We start from the raw sequence: 26,123 nt of genomic DNA, 5'->3' as shown, positions 1-26,123 counted from the left end.
CAGAGAGCATCCTTCTATAAAAGGCACCATGGCTCAATGCGTGTCAATATAAAAAGATAAATATTTGTGTGCTTACAGACTAGAAAGAGATTTTAAAAATACACACACACACACACACACACACACACACACACACACACAATATCTACCACCACCACCACAATATCTACCACTAATGCATATAGATTTCCCAGAACTAAGTAGGCTCGGACTAACTCTACCTGATTCTTTCTATTGACTCTACAAAGGAAAATATGAATACCATGAGACAGGCTCAGGTGAATGTTGTGAAAAATCCAAAGAGGGAGAAATCACTCCTCAACCACAAATGATTGAGATAGTTAAAAAAATTTTTTTTAAATCATAAAAATTCTCCTCATTTATGTTAAACATGTTCAGTAAAGACCACCTGTTTTGCTTGTTGCCTCAGATCATCCCCAACAGACTCTGGCTCAATCATCTTCCATTCAGCTGCAATACTCCTGAAAACATCAGCTCCAGTGTTTAGTACTTGAATGAGACGATGATCGTGGGATAAATGAGCTAAGATCCTCAGCTCAAGTTGAGAGTAATCAGCAGCTAATATTAAACCACCTGAAACAGAAATGATTTTAGAAAAGTCGGTACAAAGACAAAACTAAGTTTTATAACACTGAGCAGGATGACAGAAATTTAGTTCCAACATACAACCGTGAGATCATGTAAAAAAGCTCAAATCAAAAAAAGCTAAAACCTTGCTCTTAATATGATGCAATTCAGCTCTGTAACATATAAAAATTTTTTGCTTAGCTTTCAAGGATATGTAATATATGTAAAGCCACCCTTGACCTCTGCCCGTTAACCACTGTGGTAGTGCTTTCCTGATACATAATCTAAAATGGTTCTTTCATGCCTCTCCCACGTAACACTGAGCCATTAGGGATAGGAGATAATCTTCCTTTGCATTCTACAGAAATGCACAATTCCTGGTACCTAATAGGTCCTTAACAAATGGTTGTTGAAGGAATGAATGAATGAGTGAATCAAGAAACTGGTTTCTAATGTGTGCTGACATTTTAAGGGGTATGGAGAGAAATGTGTGCTCTGCTTTGAAAATAAACTTGCTCAACAAAAAAAGGTCAAGTGGCCTGTATGTGAAAAAGAGTATTCAAATAATTAAGAGGATTCAAATAATTTATCTATGGACTAGGAATGACTGGATAAGCATGGCAAAAACAAAATAGAACAAGCAAAAGCATAGTTAAAGAAAAAGTAGAAAAATATTTGCAACTGATATCACAAAGGACTCACTGCTATACTGTATAAAAGAGGTGCTATAAATCAAGAACAAAATATAAACAAGCAATTCACAGAACTAATAAAAACAAAAGAATCTTAAACCTATTAAAGAATGCTTAACTTCATTCACAATAAAAGAAATGCAAATTAACTCTATAACAAGAAACAATTCTTTTCTACTTGTAAAAATCCAGAGGTTGGATGGCACATTCTGTGGCAAGGCTGTGGAGAAAGAAAACACTCATACATTGTTACCTGGAAGTAAATGGTAACTGTGTCCCATTAGATGGCAATTTGACAATATCCATCAAAATTAAACAGGCTTTTAACTCTGTGACTCAGTAAACAAGCCCACAGGCTGCTGCAAAGATTATCTGCATACAAATTAAACTGGCTTACGTTCAAATTTCTTTACTGATAATCACAAGTCTTCAGCATAAAAATATTAAACAAAAAAACAAAGCAAACAACAGTGTATACAGAATGCTTATGCTTGTGTAAGAACAGAGGAAGAAAATAGTACATATTCATATTTGCTTGTATCTGTATAAAGAAATACTGGAAGGATATATAAGAAACTCAAATATGTAATTAACTATAAGAGTTATACATAACAGGGTAGCTAGGACAGGGAAGGAAGCAAAGTTTCTCAATATATACCTTTTAAATATTTTGATTTCTGAACTATGTGAACGAATAACCAATTCAAAAATATATAAATACTGATTTGAAACAAATGACCACAACTTTTATGGCCTTTCTGCCCTAAACAAAATAAAACTGGACAAACTATATGAAATAACATTTTTCAGATGTTGGACAATAGGTAATGCAGGACTACAATCCCTGAGAAAGGGGAAGGAGAGGGGAGATAAGAGGAGCCATGCAACTGTCTCAAGTTTCTGAATGGAGGCAGCGCAGGGAAAGAGGTGAAACAAAGCACTGTGGTCTCTGAGCTGGAAGAAGAAAGTGTAATTTGGGCCTGCTGAGGCTGCTACAACTTGTGAAATTTGGAGAGAAAGGAACTTTGCATAAAAGGATCACCAGAAATATGCACAGTAATCCCTTTGGATTTTTGACCAAATACTAAACTGTGCAGGGAGAAAGTTCAGAGAACCAGACAAAGAACAAACACTAAAGAAATAGCTATTATCAAAGTTCAGCTATCAGCTGAACTACTTGAACAACATACTCTTGAATGTTGAAAGATGTTCAAGCTCTGACCAGACTGAGTGGAGAAATCCTGCTGAACAACTTGAGCACAAAGTAGAGACCGCAGTAAGGCCAAACCTTACAATGATGGTTAATCTAGCCCTAGAGTAAAGGCTACTCTAAATGTCTGCTCACAAAGCTTAAAAGACTCAAAATGATCAAGCTGATGTGAAAGTAAATTAACTGCCTGCCAGAAGAAAACGCTATAAATGAAGACTACAAAATCCAAAGAGTTAACAATGTAGTAACCATAATGTTCAGCATACAATAAAAAAAATACTAGACATATGAAGAACCAGGAAAATGTAACTCTGACCAGGAGAAAATTCAGTCAATAGAAAAATGACTCAGAAATTACAGAGATGATGGAATTTTAATATGTTCAGGAATTTAAAGACATATAAAAATAATGATGGAACAAATAGTGAATTACAATAAAGTAATGAAAACTATACAAAAACTTAAAATTCTAAAACTGAAAATACAATATCTGAAATGCAAAATTCACTAAAAGGATATAACAGCATTTAGACACTGTAGAAAAAAAGATCAGTGAACATTAAAACAGTCAGTAGAAAATATCCATTGCAGTACAGAGTTTAAAAAAATGAAGAGAGGGGAATAAAGAAGAAAAGAAAAAAAGTTTCAGTGATCTGTGGGACTATACTAAGTGGTATTACACATGTATATTTGGAGTAATAGGAAAAAAGGGCAAAATATGGACAAAAATATTATAAGAAATAATGGTTGAAAATGTTCCAAATTTAATGAAAAATATAAGCACATAGATTAAGAAGAAGAAAGAAAAAAAAACCTAAGTGGACTCAGGAAATTCAGCAAACTCAAAAGCCCAAATAGTAAAGCATAAAAAACCACCCAGAGACTCACACCCAAATCAAATTGCTAAAACTGAATAACAAATTTAAAAAATCAAAAAAGCATCCTGGGAAAAAATATATTATGCTTGGAAGAATAGCAAGAAAAATAGTGGTGTACTTTTCATCAGAAATAATGCAAACCATAAGCTAATGGAAATATATATTTAAAGTGCTAAAAGAGAAGGACTATAAACCCATAAATCTATGTCAAATAAAAAAATCTTACAAAAGTGAGGATAAAATAGAGAAATTTAGACATGGAAATGCTAAGAGAAATCACTGTCAGTAGAACTGCACTACAAAAAAAACCTTAAAGAAGTACTCTGGGTAAAGAAAATTGATAACAGATGGAAACTTGAGTCTACTTCAAAGAACAAAGAGTGCCAGGAAGGGTAAAAAAGTAAACAGACAGAAAAGACACTTTTGTTTCTTGATTTCTTTGAAAGGTCATAACTGTTTACAGCAAAAAAAAAAACTACATAGCAAAGTTTATAATAATCATAGAAGTTAAACGTATTACAAAAAATGGGAAATGGAAAAACACTCCTTACGTTATGGATGAAGTGGTATAAAATTATTTGAAGCTAGACTGTGATGTGATGCATATTGTAAACTCTGAAGTATCTAAGATATAGAGTTAAAAAGATAATAGAGGGGCTTCCCTGGTGGCGCAGTGGTTGAGAGTCCTCCTGCCAATGCAGGGGACATGGGTTCATGCCGCGGTACGGGAAGATCCCACATGCCACGGAGCGGCTAGGCCCGTGAGCCATGGCCACTGAACCTGCGCATCCGGAGTCTGTGCTCTGCAACGGGAGAGGCCACAGCAGTGAGAGGCCCGCATACCGCAAAAAAAAAAAAAAAAAAAAGAGGAAATAAAACAATAACAAAAATAGTCACTTACAGTTTTTAAAAAAGAATAAAGAACAGATAGAACAAAATACAAATGACAAGACAATAGACTTAAATCCAACCATATATCAAGAATTATTTTATTTTTTTAACATCTTTATTGGAGTATAATTGCTTTACAATGGTGTGTTAATTTCTCCTTTATAACAAAGTGAATCAGCTATACAAATACATATAGTCCCATATCTTACATTTAGTAGTATATATAAGTCCATGACACTCTCTCACTTCATCCCAGCTTACACTTCCCCTTCCCCGTGTCCTCAAGTCTATTCTCTATGTTTGCATCTTTATTCCTGTCCTGCCCCTAGGTTCATCAGAACCTTTTTTTTTTAGATTCCATATAAATGTGTTAGCATACGGTATTTGTTTTTCTCTTTCTGACTTACTTCACTCTGTATGACAAACTCTAAGTCCATCCACCTCACTACAAATAACTCAATTTCATTTCTTTTTATGGCTGAATAATATTCCATTGTATATATGTGCCACATCTTCTTTATCCATTCATCTGTCGATGGACACTTAGGTTGCTTCCATGTCCTGGCTACTGTAAATAGAGCTGCAGTGAACATTGTGGTACATGACTCTTTTTGAATTATGGTTTTCTCAGGGTATATGCCCAGTAGTGGGATTGCTGGGTCATATGGTAGTTCTATTTGTAGTTTTTTAAGGAACCTCCATACTGTTCTCCATAGTGGTTGTATCAGTTTACAATCCCACCAACAGTGCAAGAGGGTTACCTTTTCTCCAGCATTTATTGTTTGTAGATTTCTTGATGATGGCCATTCTGACCAGTGTGAGGTGATACCTCATTGTAGTTTTGATTTGCATTTCTCTAATGATTAATGATATTGAGCATCCTTTCATGTGTTTGTTGGCAATCTGCATATCTTCTTTGGAAAAATGTCTATTTAGGTCTTCTGCTCATTTTTGGATTGGGTTGTTTATTTTTTTTGATATTGAGCTACATGAGCTGCTTGTAAATTTTGGAGATTAATCCGTCGTCAGCTGCTTCATTTGCAATTTCCTCCCATTCTGAGGGTTGTCTTTTCGTCTTCTTTATGCTTTCCTTTGCTGTGCAAAAGCTTTTAATCTTTATTAGGTCCCATTTGTTTATTTTTATTTCCATTTATCTAGGAGGTGGGTCAAAAAGGAGCTTGCTGTGATTTATGTCATAGAGTGTTCTGCCTATGTTTTCCTCTAAGAGTTTGATAGTTTCTGGCCTTACATTTAGGTCTTTAATCCATTTTGAGCTTATTTTTGTGTATGGTGGTAGGGAGTGTTCTAATCTCATACTTTTATATGTACCTGTCCAGTTTTCCCAGCACCACTTATTGAAGAGGCTGTCCTTTCTCCACTGTACATTCCTGTCTCCTTTATCAAAGATAAGGTGACCATATGTGCATGGGTTTATCTCTGGGCTTTCTATCCTGTTCCATTGATCTATATTTCTGTTTTTGTGCCAGTACCATACTGTCTTGATTACTGTAGCTTTGTAGTATAGTCTGAAGTCTGGGAGCCTGATTCCCCCAGCTCCATTTTTCTTTCTCAAAATTGCTTTGGCTATTTGGGGTCTTTTGTGTTTTCATACAAATTGTGAAATTTTTTGTTCTAGTTCTGTGAAAAATGTCATTGGTAGTTTGATAGGGATTGCACTGAATCTGTAGATTGTTTTGGGTAGTATAGTCATTTTGACAATGTTGATTCTTCCAATCCAAGAACATGGTATATCTCTCCATCTATTTGTATCACCTTTAATTTCTTTCATCAGTGTCTTATAGTTTACTGTATACAGGTCTTTTGCCTCCTTAGGTAGGTTTATTCCTAGATATTTTATTCTTTTTGTTGCAGTGGTAAATGGGAGTGTTTCCTTAATTTCTCTTCCAGATTTTTCATCATTAGTGTATAGGAATGCAAGAGATTTCTGTGCATTAACGTTGTATCCTACTACTTTACCAAATTCATTGATTAGCTCTAGTAGTTTTCTGGTGGCATCTTTAGGATTCTATGTATCATGTCATCTGCAAACAGTGACAGCTTTACATCTTCTTTCCCGATTTGGATTCCTTTTCTTTCTTTTTCTTCTCTGATTGCTGTGGCTAAAACTTCCAAAACTATGTTGAATAATAGTGGTGAGAGTGGACAACCTTGTCTTGTTCCCGATCTTAGTGGAAATGCTTTCAGTTTTTCATCACTGAGAACGATATTGGCTGTAGGTTTGTCATATATGGTCTTTATTATGTTGAGGTAAGTTCCCTCTATGTCTACTTTCTGGAGGGTTTTTATCATAAATGGGTGTTGAATTTTGTCGACAGCTTTTTCTGCATCTGTTGAGATGATCATATGGTTTTTCTCCTTCAATTTGTTAATATGGTTTACCACATTGATTGATTTGCATATATTGAAGAATCCTTGCATTCCTGGGATAAACCCCATCAATAGTTATTTTAGATAGTTAACTAAACAGTACATTTAAATGGCAGAAATTTTCAGGTTAAATCCATATACATTTAATTTAAATTAATTTTAAAATTTTAAACAAAATCAGTATAAAATATTGTTGTGTTAAACACAGTTTTATTATTTAGGTAAGAATAAATAAATATCATGAAATATTATTTGGCCTTAAAAAAGAAAGAAATTCTGACACAATTGCTACAACATGAATAAACCCTGAAGACATTATGCTACGTGAAATAAGCCAGGCACAATAGTACAAATATTATATGATCTCGAGTGGTCAAATTTATAGGGACAGAAAATAGAATGGTGGTTGCCAGGTGCTGTGGGAATCCAGGGGGACAGTTATATTTAATGGGTACAGAGTTTCAGGTGGGGATGATAAAAAGTTCTGGAGATGGATGGTGGTAATGGCTGCACCACAATGTGAATGTACTTAATGCCACAGAACTGAATACTTAAATATAGTTACAATGGTAAAATGCTGGTAGTTCATATTTAAAAAGCAAAGCTGAAAACTGCCAAATGGGTTATACTATCATAGACCTGAATTCACCCTTGGAATATAAATTTCTGACAGAATTCAAATAAATTCAGCTGGTTAACTGCACTCACCCAGAGCTGCCAGGTGGCAAAAAGAGCAAATATGTATACAAATAATAGGGATGATCTGGGAGATAGATCATGACTTCCAAATGTTTTGATGACGAGTACTGAGGAAAGGTCAGACAGAAGTAAGATAGCCTTGAGGGTTACCCCCTGCAATAGGAAGCAGCAGTGGGGAGAACTGGAGAAGAAACAAAAGAGCAAAACAAGTTAGAAAGAGACCAAAAAAAAAAAATTGTGCCCTTAGAGGTCGGGGGGGAGAGAAATTGAGGAAAGAGAGGGTTAACAGCGTGACAAATGCTATAGAGAAGTCAAAGAGGATGACAACTAACAAAATTCACTGGATTTTGCAAAAAGGTTTACAATGACCCAGGATTACATGATTTCAGCAGGATGCTGAGCAAACAGCACAGAGGTTTCCCACAGAGCAGATCATGAAGACAATAATGACTGACTGTTACAAACCTGGCAACATGAAGGGGAAAAACAGGCTCCACCAAAGAGAGGAAAGATGGAGAAACTAATGTATTCTTCTGAGTCTTATTCATAAATCAGGCTTTATCAGTGCTTTGAAAACCATTCCCACAGCAAAAAGAAGCTCAAAAACTATCATTGGTTACCTACCTGGGAAAGGCACAAAGGCATGTCTCATGCTAACTGAAAACGGCATTCCTCTGTCCGAGGCTCTCTCCTCCATCTTTGCCTGGTGCCTGGGGTTCAGGCCACAACCCTTCTTTTTTCCTCCTCTGTTGTGCGAAAAACATCATCAGCTGGACATGAAGTAGTCTTAAATATATGAAAATGGTCTGAGTTTTTCAGTAAGTCAATATTTCCATCTAAGAAATTTAAAAACCTTATTTGAAACACACTTTAAAGCTTAACAAATATACTAGACCTCGTTCAGCAAACCTTCAATTAAACAGGAAGGTATTTCTGTAATAACCTTTCCCACAAACTGCTTCACTCAATTCAGTAAATCTCATTGACCATATCTAATATAAATGATCTGTGCTTTTTCTTCCTTTTGTGAGCATATGAAGAGGGCAGGAAGGGGGATGTTCCAGACACTGCTAAACTTGTCCCTTTAGTTTTTGACTTAAGCATATAGTGCTGGTTGATTTAATTAGTGACCCAGATTTTCAGCTTTTTGCCATCAACTAGCTTCTTTATAGACAGACTCAGGATTTGAAATAGAATAGAAATGTGTATGCCTGGAACAGAAAATTAAACTGATTTCATTATTTGTCCAATAGGCTATTTTTGAGCCATTCATACTCCCAGAAGTATATTAACCCAAATAAAGAGAAATAGAGTCTACCTGCCCATAGGAAGTAGGCCTTTGCCTAGGGCTTGAGAAGGTGGGCTTTCCTCTACTAGTGTTGGCATTTTGATCTCAAAATCTCTTGGTACATTCTGAATATTTGGTTCTATAAAGGTTATTCGTCCTAAAATCAAGCAGAATGAAGACATAAAATTAGGGGGGGAAGGGAAGAGGGGAAATCTGACATTTACTTTAACACGAATACCATTTCTGAATTATCCTAAAAATGCATGCTCTGTTATTGTTAAACTAAATTTAAATGATATACACTTTATTATGTTCATGTGTCTAAAAATAACAAGTACAAGACCAATCGTGATATAAGTGAATATATGAATCAGCTACAATACAGTGTTTTATAATTAACCTCGTTCTACAGAAACAATCCCATGATAAGAATATGATAAATCATACTATTTCTATGCTAAAATGAGTACCAGAAGTTAGCACTATAAAATGCTAGCAGTTATACAAATGAGTAAAAGACAAATCAAATGGATCTTAGGAGAAATGACTGTCGAAGCCTTTAAAAGCCAGGAACAAACAAGATACAGAAAAGAGGATCTGAAGCAGAAGAGCAACTGAGTGCTGAACAGAACAACTGGGGCCACAGTTGTGGCCTAACTCCACATCCTGTGGAGTTAGGCCACAGGATGCAGGAGATGGAGTAGTAGTGAGAGATGGTGACTAGAACGTTACTTTCTAGATATCACCTGGCCAGTTTTCCTCCTCCTCCTCATCACTTATCACAAGAATCAATGGTAGGTAGCACTGACATGACTAGAAACTAGAATCAGGTGGCTAGTACATTTTCTAGGAAACAGAAAGCTATTTGTTTTAATGCTTATGGCCTTTAATTTCCCCCAAATATTTTACATTTTATTTATTTATTGGATGAATTTTTCAAAAACACACAGGTGTTGTTCAAAAAGTTCGGGTAACTGACTGCTACTGCAGTTTTTATCATACACATATAGTGACCAAAAAATCCTCTGTTTTATGACACTCTTCATTCTAACAGGCTCTCTACTAGCTACTGTATGTAATTCCATCTTCTTTAGATGAATCAGAGATCTTAAGTATGTCAGATACTGTTTTTCTGAATAAACTCCTGATACTATATCCTCGTTATTTTGATTTTAGCAAAAATTAGTGTTCAATTAATGGTAGATATTATTACACTTATTAGCATTAAATGGCCTAATCAATTTTATAAAGCTAACAAATAGCACAGGAAAGAATCCAAGTCTCTTTCTGCCTCAGCACACTGTCTTCTCTTCTATGATAATATCAATACTTAATATTCAGGTCTAGTGTTTGAATTAATGAGGTAACACTGGTAGACAAATAAAATGGCAAAAGTAAATTACAAAACATGAATATAGCTTCATGAAGATTAATTCTAATAATCAAAGGGCTTTACTATACTTAGGTAAGCTTGTATTTCTAAAATATTCTTTAAATGTAGGCATAGTATAATGAAAAACAATCAGGAAAACAACAAGGAATTGATGACTTTCTGCTTTATAAGCAACAAATAAATGTGCAAAAGCTTTGAAAACTCTAGGTTGATTGTTTTTTCACCAACAAGGATTTATTTTACATAAGTTTACACATTAGCATACGTTTCAAAATGAAACTTAAAACAGGGCAAGAAATAGGCAAGAAGCACCAAGAGGTTACCTAAATAGGGAGAAGGAAGAGGAATTGTTTAGAACAGAGACTAAGCAAGCAAAGAGAAAAGCAGCTCCTCACGGTGCCCCCATCCTCAATAACAGCAACAACTGATAATGTACCACGCATCATTCTAAACACTTTACATGTACTGACCTATTTAATCCTCAGGATGACCCAGTGAGGTAGGACTGTTATTATCTTGTTTTATACATTTGGAAACTTGGGTACTGAAAGGTTAAGTACCTTGTCTAAAGATTCTCAGCACCAAGATTCAAACCTTGTGAAAATGTGATATCAAAGTCCACGTTCTATACCACCAAACTAAAATGCCCCCTCTATGAAGGAGTTAATGCTGCCCTTTCTTCCACTGCACATTGCATTTGACAAATATGTGAAGCTGTGCACTACCTAGAAAAAGAATGCTTTTTTTTCTTCATGAGATTACATGCATACTGATCCCAAGAGGGCCAAAAGACATGCAAAGGACTCTACAGCTTTCTTTTCCGATTGAGTAAAGTAAGACACTCCCTTATTACTGCACAGGCCTACTTAGATTCAACTTGGAGAGACTCTTAAGAGATTCAGAATAGGGCTGTGACTGAAATTAGATAAGATCACTGACTCAAATAAATATTTAATTCCTGGCCATACTCTCATCCAATCTCAGACATCCAAGTTACTCTATACAGTACTTGAAAGCAGGAACTGTTATCTTACTAAATTTCATCTCTTTATCTACCTGATATTCACCTATGCTTTGGATGTAGTATGCGTTTCATAAATGTTTACAGAACTTCACTGAACCCAATGATCAACATTCGAATTCCTTGGTCGTCATAAGCAAATATTACATATGCAAATATTATATTATTATTATTATATTATATTAAAATATTATTATTTGCTTATTACATAAGCAAATATTACATATGAATTTTTTTTTGCAAAACTGGATATTATCCATATTTAAGATTTCTCATTACCTGTAGCAGTGTGTGATTGTGATACAGGATAGATTCTTTCCATTCCAAGGAAAGGATTCAGACGTTTTTCCCGCTGCAGGGGAAAGACCACTTTGGTAATAGCATTAGTGATTCTTCTCCACTCTAATATCAAGCCTGGTAAAGGATGTAATGCCCTTAATTTATTTAAAACATCCTGCCAAAGAATTATAATAAAGTAGGATCAGATTCTTGTCCAAATTCCATAGCAAACTAGAATCTCTTTTAAGTAAACAATATAATCTCAAAACTAAATTTGATAACTCCTGTATCTAAACTCAACTTTACTATTATAAAATTACTATTTGGGTTTTTTGGAAATCACCATAATGATAAATCTATAATAACTATAGATTATAAAATGTAAACATGTTAATGTTGAGTAATGTCAATTTACATCTACTATTAAAAAAAAAAAATCAATGAGATGTCAACTTAGTAAAACAGCTGCTTCCCCACACCCCACCCAATTGTTTACATCATCTCTTTCCTTTATATTTTCCTCCTCCATTGCTCATGTGATTGTAAGTTTCCCAGTCTTTTTTTTTTCCTTCTTTGATACTTTCATGGTCTTTGTATCAAGGAAATTTATTTTTAAAACTTTGAATTTTCCATGCTACAGACATTCAATGAACCTTTAAGGAACAAAAACTTGTAGGGTAAAAGGGCCAATGCGATTAAATAAAAAGTTTTGCTACAGAATGAAGCTGTGGAAACTTCCCCGGGGCAGGCAAGTCATAATTAATAATATTATGGTCAAAATTCTACAGAATGGCAACTTGGACTGCTCTCTCCATGGCTGTTGTGGCTGTACTTTCTATCCTTATTTTCCATTGATAATTCATTCAGTAAAAATGTAAAATTAAGGCTTTCTCTCTTTTGTCCCATGTATACAGTTTCCAAGGGTTGTGATTCAATTTGACTTTGAAATTAACAGATTAGATTCTCAAAACAAATGCATGGAAAACTTACTATTTTGCTCTGAAATTGAAAAAAACAAAATTTTATTTATATTGACTGTCTTTTTATTTTTTAAATTCTTCCATACCTTTCTGTTCATGTTCATATAACGACAGAAATTATATTATACTAGAAGTCCAAGAGTAGTGCATATCAATAATTAATGTCTATATAGGTCTGAATTTACAAACCTTTACACTGTTTTAATGATAGGAAGGACACAATTGCTAACTCAGATTATGATCCAGATTTTCCATGCTGGAATGTTTCCATAGTGTTTGTGGGCAGCTGAACAAAAAACCAATTTGTTTTTGTCTGGATAAGTTCAAATGGTGTACTACATTGGATCTTGATTTCATCAGCATTCTTTCAGGACACCAAAATGCTAAAAGTAGTTCAGATTCTGCCCTGTGACTGCCCCAAAGAGCACCTTACTAGTGCTGAACTGTTTTCCCAGCCTTAGCTTCCATCCATCATCATTCCCTCTTCTGGTAGAACCCAAAGTTTTCTTGCTGCCTTGGTGTTTTCTCTCTCCATTTGGTGGCAACTTCAATTCCAAAAATAAAACCTGCAAGAAATTAATGCTTCTTTAGTCAAGAATCAAATCACAAGTATTATCATTCAGAAAACATTTTAAAAAGTTATTCGAGAAAAGATTCTATACATTTCAACATGGATTGTAAGAATATTTTTGGACAATTTGGAATTATCACATTTAATAAATAATGGCAATAAAATCTTACATCAAGTAGGCTGTCCATACCCTAATTTAGTCAGTATTAGATTAACAGTAACACCAGGCTCTTAAACAGTCAAGAATACAAGAATGTATATTCTGTGCTGAACGACTGACAAACTATTGGCATTGCGACTTTAGGTTGCTCTGATTATAAGCTCACCTAAATACTCCTTGATGTGGTGACCAATGCGGCTGTTTAATCATTTAAGCCCCATAGAGGATAAACATGGGAGCCTTCGTGGCTATTGTGTGATCACAAAACTCAGAGAACACTAAAGTAGGAAGGGGCCCCAAAAGCCATCTAATTCCACTACCACAAGGCTAGACCCTGAGAGGCCCTGGGCAAAAAGCCAGGAGAAGGTGATTGATCCAATGCAGCAATAATGAAAGTTAGAGAGTGGCCAGTAAGCACCCACTGAAGAAACTAGGCTTACACGGAACAGGGATCCAGGCTGCGGGTCAGAGGGAAGATCCCATGTATACCTTAAACTCACTAGTTCTTGTTAGAGGGGTTCCAATTTAGGCAATTCAGAACACTATCTACTCTTTCTACTCATTCATTTATATACTTTCAGTAAGATTTATTGAACCTTGGATTATTTTCCCAATAATAATTCTAAAAATTGAAACCCTTTGCATGAGAATTTTTTCTACAAGTTGGGCCAGGGGTGGAAGTAAAGATATACCTGTTTCCCTAGAACAGTGGTGATGACAGAAACAAAAATCTGGTTTTAGTTTTAAGTAGTGTGAATAAGTGGGGTCCTAGGCATGAAAATTACTGAGGCTTACTATGGATGTTAATAACTAACTTGCCCAAAGACTGTGTTATATAGATATGAACATATGCACACATAAGGATTGGGGTTGCTATATTTAGCAAATAAAATTACATGATGCCCAGTCAAATTTGAATGACATGGAGCATACTTATACTAAAATATTGTCCACTGTTCATCTGAAATTCAAATTTAACCAAGTGCTGGTATTTAATCAGGCAACTCTAATATACTTATCAAAGAGTATATAAATGAATGACAGCAGAGAAGAGAGAAGAAAATAACTGAATAGAAAAAATGAAACATTATTACAATAACAATAAATCGACAACCCCAGGAAGGAAGACCTATCATAATTAAGACAATTTAAAGATCTCAAGTTTTATCTTAAGCTTCCATTTTTGGTGAATCCTTCAGAATTAATTATAAAAACTTCACACATAAATTCTCTCTTCAGGTCTTAACTAACACATCTGTGACTGAGGGAGTTGAACTGGATGGGAGCAAGAGACACTAATATTTATTAAGCACTTCCTATGTGCCAGCCATCAGGCTAGGTGCTTTAACATGCAATCCTTATAACAACTTTATGACAAATCTGCAAAGTTTAGACAGTTGGAGAAACTTGCTCAAAGTTGCATGCCCAAAATGTAGTAGAATTAAGAATTAGAACCCAAAGTCTTCTAACTCTAAAGTCCTTTTTCTTTCTACTAACCCATGCTTCCCTCTAGACCAGGAGTCAGAAACTTTTTCTACAAAGGGCCAGACAGTAAATATTTTTAGCTTTGTTTTACTGTCTGTCACACCTTTTCAACTGTGCCATTATAGAATGAAAACAGCCACAGGCAATAAGTACATGAACAGCTATAGCTGTGTTCCAATAAAACTTTATTTACAAAAACAGGTGGCAGGCCAGATCTGGCCTGCAAGTCATATTTTGCTGATACCTTCTCAAGACCAGTGCCATCCAAGAACTTTCTGCAATAATAAAACTGTTCTATATTTGTATTGTCCAATATAGTGGCCACTAGCCACCTGTGGCTATTGAACACTTGTAATGTGGTTAGCATGACTAAGGAACTTAATTGATATATTTTATTTAATTTCAGTTAATTTAAACTGAAACAGAGATAAGTGGCTAGTGACTCCTTTATTGAACACTGCAGCTCTAGATGATTAGTAACATCTTGCCTATTTGAAAGATTCAACTTAAAATCACCAAGGATAAAATAATCAATGTATGAAAATGTTAGATTACCTTTAATATAACTTCCATTTTAACATGAAGATCTAAGAACAAGCCAATAATATCAAAGGACTTTTATTCTAGGCCAGAGTTTGGTCTAGGCCTAAGGCCCACATGCCTTTGCACCCATCTGAATCACAAGAGTACTGGTTCTTGCCTTTGCCCCAAGCCTACTTGTGCTGATATCCAGAGATTCTATATTTTTGACAAGTTCCCCATGTAATTTTAGGTGTAGCGAGCTAGGTTCTGGCTTGGGGACTTGTGGACTAAAGAAATCAAAAGAAAGTATTTTAAAACACCCCAAAAAACACCACTGAATTCAATACAAATGTACCACGTGATTAGGAGAAACAAAGTTCCTCATTTTTTAAAAACGCATAACTGTGGCTAAAGTGGGGGGGGGGCATTTGTAAGCCCTTTATATAATATTTATACAACACTTACTATGAGATAGGCACTGTTCTAAGTGTTTTACATTTATTGCTTATTCCTCACAACTCTATGAGGTATTTCTAACATGAGGTATTTTACTGATGAAGAAACTGAGATATAGAGTTAATGAAGTGGTCCAAGGTCATGGAGTTAATTAATAAATAGAGCAGGTAGCATTCAAACCCAAGAAGTCTGGATTTAAAGTCTATAATACCAATATACTATAATACTGAATCACATCTAGATAACAATAGAACTTCAAAGATATCAAGAGTAAGCACCCACCCTGTATCAGTAACTCCTCTAAAACAACCCAACCACCCTTTATGGAGTGTGGGGAGGGAAGAGAACACCAACTTTTGAGGGGCGGCGGTGGGGGGAAGAGTAAACTATGTCAAAATTTATCTAAGATGATAAAAATATTAGTAGGTTTAAAAAAGCAGAGCGTTCCCAAAATCCCTTTTTCACTAACATCTAAGAAAAATATCTAATTTTGCAGTGAAGAAGGAGTGAGAGTTCATGAAATTACTAACTTCATGGAGAAACACCTACACTGTTATACAACTACCACTATGGATCTCATAGTGGTAGTTAATTTTTTAAAATAAAAAAATATTTACTGGGTGCCCCTTCTGTTCCAGGCAAATCTCCTTATGGAACACACATTCTAGGATACTTCTTTACTACCTTCCTATTCATAAATATAGGTATAAACTTACAAAGGAGATGTTAGAATATTCTATCTCCAAAGTATTCTGGTTAACTGATTGTTTTATTTTACTGATCTTTGGTACTTAGGTAAACACACTTATGAAACACACACACACACACACACACACGTGTTTTTGCTTTAAAAATGACTTTTCTAAATTTTTTATTCCCATCATACAACCTCAGCGATGTCATCTGAACTGGTGAAAGAAAAACTATGGCCAGCTAGTTGATAGGCCTGCGTCTCAATTGCATCCAGTTTGGCTTGCATTATGTGTTTCTGACTTTCACATTCTGCGGTACTAAAGCCGATTCCATTTAGTTCTAGCAAGGCCAAGCAGTACTGGGAGGGCATCTCCACTTTACAGAAGACATCTGGAAGAAAAAAAGAAAGCAAAAAACATTAATTCACCAGCTAAGTGACTAGATCAGCATGATTACCTAAACATACATAGAATTTTTCTGGGAGAATCAGAGATGCTACTAAGCTATCCTTCAAGATCCAGTCTTTTGAGCAGCATTATCAAACCATCAGTGAAAGGTATTAAAGTACTTTCCACTTTTCCACTTGAGTATTGGATTACTATCTGTGTCCATGCAGAGTAAAACAGGCAATCTTATGAACAGTCTGAATTATAAAAGATTGCATTTCTCCCAAGATGATGTTTCTGCTTCTACTCTTAGCAAGAACAAGGTAGCCAATCTAATTTGCTAAGCTGACTACAAAAGGTTAATTCACCAAAATTTTTTCCAGTATTCCTGGTCCCATGGTATGCCGGCGTGCACAAAGCTAAACATGAAGGTTTTATATTTTCCAATGCTCTAAGAGTAAAGAATAAGATTCCTGAAGTAAGAATCAGAGTATTTTTCTATCTGCTGACATTTCTCAACAGAATAGTCACTCTAAATCAGTTTTCCCAGTATGTTCTTTAGAATATTAGTCTCAAAAATACTCTATAAAAGGCTGGGATTGAGAGACACTGTATACTATGAGTTTCATCATTTATAAATTACTCTTAGATGTTCATGATGCCTGTTAATATATTAAAGGCTCTGAGTAGAAATGAACAAAGACAACTATTTAATTTTGTTTTAACCAAAAGTCTGAAATCATTTGACCATAAAACCCTTTATCTGTGTAATATTTATTAACATTGTGAAAAGTAAGTGTCCATAGAACACTCTGTGGGAAATGCTATCCTAAAATTATTAAGAAAAAATCCATAACAAAGATTTCTGCTCCAGTACTATGGCTCACTAGGACTCTGTGTAACCCTGACCTGCCTTCCCCAGCTCCACATACACACTTTTTTTTTTTTTTTTTTTTGGCTGTGTTGGGTCTTCATTGCTGTACGCAGGCTTTCTCTAGTTGCGGCGAGCGGGGGCTGCTCTCTTCATTGTGGTGCACGGGCTTCTCATTGCAGTGGCTTCTCTCATTGTGCAGCACGGGCTCTAGGCGTGTGGGCTTCAGTAGTTGCAGCACGCGGGCTCAGTAGTTGTGGCTCATGGGCTCTAGAGCACAGGCTCAGTAGTTGTGGCACATGAGCTTAGTTGCTCCGCAGCATGTGGGATCTTCCCGGGCCAGGGATCGAACCCGTGTCCCCTGCATTGGCAGGCGGATTCTCAACCACTGCACCACCGGGGAAGCCCCCACACATTCTTTAAGGCACTCTTGGTCTCAATCAGCAGGCGAAATCCCAAAGGACACCTGTAACCACCCCCAAAAGCAAACAATTGAGAGCTACTGGCCTCTAATAGTCAGAACATACTGGGCAGTCAGAGCCTGGCTTTGGAGACTTGGAACCAGAGCAGAAATTCATGTGATGTGGGACCAGAGAAATAAGGAACTAGGGTCAGAAAAAGAAGAGTCAAGAGTGGTAGGAAGCCAGCCTGGATTCACAGACAGTAGGAAGAAACAGGGTTGCAATGGGAATGGAGTCCTACTGCAAAAAGGTTGAGGGAATAATAGATTTTTGGAGTAGCAATAGGAGGAGAAGCTGATTCTCAGACTTCTGTTCTGAACCAAAACTCTCGAGAAAAGCTAATGTAGGCCTTGGATGAAGTTTAGTTTAGTAACAAGCAGAAGCCAGAGCATAGCCTTTCTAGAGGAAGACTTCCCCCAAATAAGCCCTGCAGGGCTCTACTGATCAAATCTTGTATGATTTCACAAAGATTATAAAAAATATAAGATAGCAAAGATGTATGAACTGGACTCAGCAGAAACAACAAATGACAGATTTAGATCCCTAAGAATTGCAGGTATGGAATCATTAGAACGGAGCACAGCTACGAATGAACTATCTACAAAATCAAACAAGATGAACAGAAACAAAACAGGAAAGTGTAAATATGTCAATAATCACAATGAATAGAAACACATCAATCATCATAATAAATTGCTAAATTTGTAAAAAAAAACTGATAGTTTGAAGAAGAAATAAGCTATACTTTGTTTATAAGACATCTAAAAAGTAAGGATCTAGAAGGTTTAAAGGGGTAGAAAAAAAGATATATGAGGGGCTTCCCTGGTGGCGCAGTGGTTGAGAGTCCGCCTGCCGATGCAGGGGATGCGGGTTCGTGTCCCGGTCCGGGAGGATCCCACATGCCATGGAGCGGCTGGGCCCGTGAGCCATGGCCGCTGGGCCTGGGCGTCCGGAGCCTGTGCTCCGCAGCGGGAGAGGCCACAGCAGTGAGAGGCTCACGTACCGCAAAAAAAAAAAAAAGAAAAGAAAAGATATATATATGAGGCAAGTATTAATCAAAAGAAAGTTGATGCTGCCATATTCATTCCAAAAAATAGATTAAGAGTAAAAATCATATTAGTGGAAAAGCTAATCACAACATAATGATAGGTTTAATGCACCAGGAAAATACATCAATTTTAAACCTGTATGCACCTAATAAAATTGTCTCAAAACATATAAAATTACCTGAACTACAGGGAAAATCAGATATAGAAGATTTAAACAACAACATTGAATTAACAGACGTTTATAAAATTCTGCATCCAGAATTAGAATGCATATTATTTTATATGAACATTTACACAATAGTTCAAGTTTTAGGTTACAAAACAATTATCAAAAGACTTCAAAGAATGGGTATTATACAAACATGTTCTCTAGCTACAACACAATAAAGATTGAAGGTAATAATGAAAATATGAAATAAAAGTTTCCAACTATTTGAGAATTAAAAACAATCTTCTTATAATTTATAAGTCTAAGAGGTATACCAGGAAATGTTAAATATTTAGGATAAAACAATGAAAACAATATATGTCAAACTTGTAAGATATAATGAAAGTAGAACTCTGAGGAAAATTTATAGCCTTAAGTACTTATATTAGAAAAGAAAAACATGATTTTAAAAATAATGAGTTTAGTGTCAAACTTAAGAATTTAGAAAAAGGACTGCAAATAAAGTCAGGGGAACTAGAAGAAAAGAGATTACATAAATGTTCACAGAAATCAATGAAATAGAAAACAAAAACAACAGGAAAGATCAAAGGCAAAAGTTGGTTCTTTAAAAAGACTGAAAAATTGGATAAACTTCTAGTGAGATTAAACAATAGTATTATGAAAGAAAAAGACGACATAACAGATAAACCAGAGATATAAAAAATCAGCAATACCTTTAGATAAATTCTTAAAAATATATATAGCTTACCAAAACATAATCAAAAGATATAACTGAATAATCTTACCGTTATTAAAGAAGTCAAAGTAGTAGTTAAAAATATTTCCATAAAGAGAGTTTACAGGCAAATTCTACCGAACTTTTAAAGAACACATCATTCCTACGATACATAAACTCCTCCAGAACAAAAAGAGGCTGTATTCATCAACGCATTCCATGAAACTAGAGTAACTCTCTTACCAAAAACAAAGCACAAGAAAGAAAAATTACAGTCATTTTACAACCAATGACTTGGCAAAGTAGAGACAACGTAATCAGCAAGATTTCTTTCACATTGCTGTTTAAAGAACAAACTTTATACAACCATTCTGGAAAACAATTTAACATAATCTTGTACAGTTGAATATTCCCATTTCCAAGACGGAGCAATTCTACATGCAAAAGAAATTCTTGCCCAGTATAGCAGGAGACATGTAAATTTATAAGAATATTTATACAGAAATACCTGTTATAGCAGAACAAAAAAACAAAATAAAACAAAACTAGAAACAACCTGAGCATTCACCAAGAGGAAAATGGATAAATACATTTTGGTGCGCGCACACACACACACACACACACACAAAACACAGTGATATATTACAGAGCAGTGAAAATCAATAAACTACACATACTTGCAATAATATGCAGGAAACTTACTAACATGATGCAGAGCAAGTAAAACAAGACATAGTGTGACAGATGTTTTGTAAAGTTCAAAAACAAGCAAAACCAAATAATACATTGTTTGGACTCAGACATATATATGCTAAAATTTTTAATTAAAAATAAAATTTAAATAAGAAAATAAGGGAATGATAAACATAAAACTTGGGATGTACAAGGAAGGAGGAGCACAAAGGTAGACAAATGTCTAAGTTATGAATGTGAGTTAACAGTTATCATTATATTATTAAAATAATGGTGAATAATAAGAGGAACATACATGGACCAATGATGATAGTGCTCATGAAAGAAAGATTATGACTAATATAAATCTGTGCAGCTGAGGTCCTTTGAAAAAGAGAGAAACCAACTCACTCCATACCTAGAAAATCATCTAATCTATGTTCAAACTATCTAGAAAGGACCTAATTGATCAATGTGAAGAGGACAGGATACTTTGTCCTGGTTCAAATTAAGCAAAGACACATTGTACTATTAGTATTAATTCATACCCAAACAAAAATCAGCTCTCTATGGGGAGAAAGTCAGCTAGAACACACCTCTCCAACAGGCAAGAAGATGAGAAAAGAAAAAGATGAAGATTCTAGAGGCCCATTAAAATTAACAAGCACATCCTGAAATAATTATTTTCAAATAAAATTTGATAGCTGTCCACATTCTCTCCAAAAACCTCCCTTATCTCAATGTACTTCAATTCTATGGATTCTGTGAATAAGAAATATTTAACACTGTACAAGAATGCATTTAACACCTCGTGGTCACCCACTTTTGAATCTGCAGGGGAAAAAAAAGCTTTCAAGGCACATAGAAAGAAATTGTGAAAGTTAAAAATTACAAATCTAGAGGGTTTCTTGTGCTTTTCTGGAAAGGAAAGTCAGTCTTCTTTTTTTTATAGGTGAAAAACTGTCTTTAAATAGTGGAACCATCCCCTCCCAATCAGACTGAAAACTTACAAATCTGATAATGGGTAACAAATATCTAAAAAGTTACAGACTAATTCATATCACCATCGTCAAATGTCAGTGTCTAGAAACTATACAGACTACCCAGGATGCCTATCCTAGGAGCAGACTAGTCAGACTAAGAGGGAATGAGCTATGTTCATTCAGCATTATTGTAAAGTAGCTGAGGTATGTGTGCTGCATACTCCCACTCCTTGGCCTGCCTAGATTGGCTTAAAGAAGCTGTCTGAAATACTACAATGCCTGTTGAAGAGCTACTAATTAACATCACTTAAGCAAGTCTCCTGTGAGCAAATAAGTCAGTCTGGTCTTCTGTATATTCTACCCCAGCGATGTTGGGGAGAACTTTATTACCAGCACAGAGGGTTTGTGCTAGCAGTAATAATAATCATCAAGGAATACGATAATGAGCGCCTGCTCTGTTGCAAACACTGCACTAAGTTCTCTGTCTCATTTAATACTTACAAAATAAGAACCAGACTTAGAGAGTTAACATAGCTTGCCCAAGGTCCCTCACAAATAAATAATACAGATTCAAGCCCTGGTCTCTGTGAATTCACCAGTCTGCTGTTTCTAGTATTTATTAATCAGCCAGTAAATCCACAGTTTATATCTCCTCACAATGAAGCCAACTTTGTTCCACTTTCTCATTTTCACCATGAACATATATTATGCTCTCCAAAGTCAAGGTATTCAATCTGGGCCAGCAGCCTGCACAATAAATTCATGCTATTTGTCACAAGGGAAAAAAAAGATTCACATAAACACCCTTGGCTGAAAAAAATAACTGTTAATAGCTCTAAAAAGAAAACAGTTCATTTTTTTAAATCCATAAAAGATATATTCTAAGTGTGAATAAAAACCATTTGATAACATTCAAATATAAAATTAGGAATAAATGAAGAAGATGCCACTAATTCACCTCATTACAGTAGAGCCAAAGGTCAGCAAACTACGGCCAAACTAGGGCAAGATGTCTGTTTTTGTAAATAAAGATTTACTGGAACACTCATTTTCATATTGTCTATAGCTGCTTTCGTGCTGTGATGGCAGAGTTAAATATTTGTGATTGAGACTGTCTAGGTTGCAAAACCAAAAATATTCATCACTGGCCTTTTACAGAAAAAAATTTGTTGATTCCTGCACTAGACAATCAAAAGAAAGGGTCTGCATAAAAAGTATAATTTATCCACCTGTGATAGAGTGGCTAAATACATAACTATCCCCAGTCTCGTAACATCGTAAAAATGCCAGGAACTGTGTTTTTACCTTGAAGGTTTTCCTTCTTCAACAAAGAATTAAGTTGACTCATAGAGCTGAAGATGAGAATGGACTCTACAGATGCTCTGTATCGCCCAGAATGCTCAGTGGTGATGTTCAGCCCTAGGCTTTGAGTTCCTTGGCCAGTCTCTATCTCTTCCAGGAGTGGAAGCTCATGAGGAAGAAAACGGGAAACTATGCCATGAAGAGTCGGCTCCTTGGAATCTGGATCTAGTAACCAGCATGCCACCTGAGTGAGATAACAATCAGAATATTTTCTTGATTTTTCAAAGATATTTCTGTACCCTTAAATTAAAAGGGGAAAAAAGAAAGCTCATTTCTAATCTCACTCGTTTTCACTTAATACTTATTCAATGGTCTTCCCAGGAGAGGAGAAGGAAAGGATAATTGTACCAGCAAAGGAAAGGATAATTGGTATAAAAAATAACTCATTTTTTACCAATAAGAGCCTTCAAAGGTAGCCTTCAAAGAAGGAAAATTTATACTTTTCCACTACTGCAATGCTCCTCCTGACCTACTTCAGAAGTAGGCTTGAAAACCAAGTGCCTTTCAGCTAACAAAAGTCATGTTTCTGAAAATGCAGCTGGATTCTTCTCCACTAAGGCTAATTTTGGCTTTCCTACTACTATAACAAAGATGGGCCTATATAGTTTTAGGTTTATTTAATTAAAAAAAATTTTTTTATTGCGGTAAGTCACATAATATAAAACATACTATTTTAAGCATATTTAATTGTACAGTTGAGTGGCTTATTCAATATTGGAAGAAGTGAGACATAAATATTTCGCCATTACAAGTTCATATCCAGTGTTTTAGAATGCCTACAGAATTTCTCTCAAGGATGAGGACCTGTCACCATGACCATCCAACTAGTGATTTGACTGCTACTGTTAGCTTCCCTATGAGACTAGAAGACCTGTATTTTCTAATACTTGATTTTAGCAGAGCGAAATTGGATTTAGAATAAGGAAATCTAAGCCTTGTTCATAATTTCAATAATTACTAAATGACTTGGTTACTTCTTTTATAGGTCTAGAATGTAGTTTTATGGGGTGGGGGGGGCGATATTGTAAATTATAATAAGAAATATAAATTGGGTCTTCCCAACAGAGATAAAATGGTGTCTTTAATTATGCTAATGCAGTGACTTGGAGTGCCCCTAGGTCACCTAGGAATGGCGGCTGGTTGCCACCAGTAATCAACCCTGTGATAGGAGGGCTGGAACTTTCAGTTCCACCCCCTCAAACTCCTGGGAAGGGGAAGGGGCCAGAGGATAATTGATCACCAATGGCCAATGGTTTGATCAATTATGCCTATGTAATGAAGCCTCCATAAAAACCCAAAAGGATAGGGTTCAGAGAGTTTCTGGGTTGGTAACCACATGAAGATGCATGGAGAGTGGCAAGCCTAGAAAGAACAGAAGCTCCACACCTCTTCTTACAAACTTCACCCTATGTATCTCTTCGTCTGGCTGTTGACTTGTAACCTTTAATATCCTTTGTAATAAGCCAGTAATTTAGTGAGTAAACTGGTTTCCTGAGTTCTGTTAGCCGCTCTAGTAAATTAATCAAACTCAAGGAGGGGGTTGTGGGAATCTGATTTATTTATAGCTGGTTGACCAGAAGCACAGGTAACGAGCTGGGCTGGCAACTGGTGTTTGAAGTTGGGGGCTTGTGGGACTGAGCCCTTAACTTATGGGATTTGATGCTCATTCCAGGTAGATAGTAACAGAATTGAGCTGAATTGTAGGACACCCAACTGGTACCCAGAGAACTGTTGGAGATACAGTGAAACCCCCTCCCCCCCACCATTAGAAATTGGTGATCAGAACCCTTTTAGGGGTGTTGAATAAGATAGTCTGATGTAAAAGTTGGCAAACGTCTCTTATAAAAGTGAAATTTTATAAATTAATAGCTTCTCTTCTTACACCAAAAATGTGATGATTAACAAAACCAAGTATGGAATATTTCAAATAGTTTATGCCAAAGGTGTTATATAAATCTGGGATACTACTACAGTTTTAATAAGCTCACATTACCATTATTCTCATTTTGGGCTCTGGAACATCAAAATTAGGTGATAACCTTTTATATCCAGTAAAGGTCAGTTTAGGAACTATATGAAATTTATCACATATAAACCAAGGCTGGTCTGAAGTATAGGAAAGAATAGTATCATTAGTTTACCTGATACTGCCTTCAAAAATCTTTGCCAAAAAAGCTAAAGAAACTAAAATATTATCCTATTATCATTGATCATATTGATAATAACAACCAATTAGTATCATATCTCAACTCAAAATTAATATTCCACACACCTCATGTATCCAGTCTCAACAGAAGGGAAAAAACGATATCCCTTTTCAGGGCTATGATCCTGTAAATAAATATCTTCTGAAAGTGCATTATACTGTTAAGTGTATATTACAACAACATAAGTTACTCTTTCCTTAATAACTCAGAGTCATCATTATGAACAGTATATCATAGTTTGCTATTATATGGAAAAGTTCTCAGGGGCTAGTAAGGCCATTTGTCCCTATGCTAATGGCCTCTAACTACTATGCTTTGTGATCTCTTATATCTGTATGCTTTTGCTATTTTCTGCCTCTATCCTCATGGATATTTGAAACACCCTGCTATCATATATCTAAATCTGACAGTTCTCCTTTCATTCTAATTTACTATGAGACAGAAAATTTAGAACTTATGACCAAAATGAAAATTGTTTAAGTCTCTGAAGAAAGATGTGAACTTTAGTGCTTGGAATGTGTGACATCTCTGGTTTTATCTACACAGAGGCATTTGGTGCATAATAATCTGTTCTGGGTGGATGAAGTTGTTGGACAAAGAAGTGACTACTCTAAAATACTTAAGCTGTACTGTTGAAGCTAAATAAATACCAAGTCATTTAAGAATTAACCCTAAACATTAAAATTAAATATTTTTTGAAGTATGTAAAATTCTTTTAGATAAGACAGGGAACCTTAGGATCTTCATAACTTTGTTCCAGGGAGATGCCACAAGACAGAAGAAGAATTTTATAGCTCTGGATGAAGTCATAGATGATAACAGAACGTTCTTTATCAGATTCCTTTTGAAAGCAAGATTGAAGGTGCCGCATTCTGTCTTTCACAGTCAGGCTTGGATCCAGAGAAGGTGGGGCCAAACTGGCACTAATTTCTTAAAAAAAAAAAAAAAGAAGTCTTAAGGCAAAAAGTACACGCATTCATTTGAAACAGCAATCTTTAGTGCCAAGACTGAAAAAGACTCAAAAGCCTCAGTTTAGTTCAGCAAGACCTTATCC

General features: G+C 35.5%; 1 protein-coding gene across 1 annotated transcript in view; it reads right to left on the bottom strand.

Moving 5' to 3' along the window:
• POLQ (DNA polymerase theta) overlaps positions 1 to 26,123 on the bottom strand; it is a 113,995-nt gene that overhangs the window by 16,707 nt on the left and 71,165 nt on the right. Inside the window, exons 18-25 of the mRNA XM_060149319.1 lie at positions 25,803 to 25,999; positions 22,806 to 23,046; positions 16,391 to 16,584; positions 12,736 to 12,873; positions 11,328 to 11,502; positions 8,665 to 8,791; positions 7,971 to 8,092; positions 410 to 594 (exon numbers count right to left, since the gene is read on the bottom strand). Of these exons, the coding sequence (XP_060005302.1) occupies positions 410 to 594; positions 7,971 to 8,092; positions 8,665 to 8,791; positions 11,328 to 11,502; positions 12,736 to 12,873; positions 16,391 to 16,584; positions 22,806 to 23,046; positions 25,803 to 25,999 (1,379 nt within the window). The remainder of the gene's footprint in view (positions 1 to 409; positions 595 to 7,970; positions 8,093 to 8,664; positions 8,792 to 11,327; positions 11,503 to 12,735; positions 12,874 to 16,390; positions 16,585 to 22,805; positions 23,047 to 25,802; positions 26,000 to 26,123) is intronic.

The sequence above is a fragment of the Lagenorhynchus albirostris genome, chromosome 5 (assembly GCF_949774975.1).
Source record: "Lagenorhynchus albirostris chromosome 5, mLagAlb1.1, whole genome shotgun sequence".
Classification (NCBI taxonomy): Eukaryota; Metazoa; Chordata; class Mammalia; order Artiodactyla; family Delphinidae; genus Lagenorhynchus; species Lagenorhynchus albirostris.
Note: the sequence above shows the minus strand (reverse complement) of the source record. Positions and strands in the feature narration are given on the sequence as shown.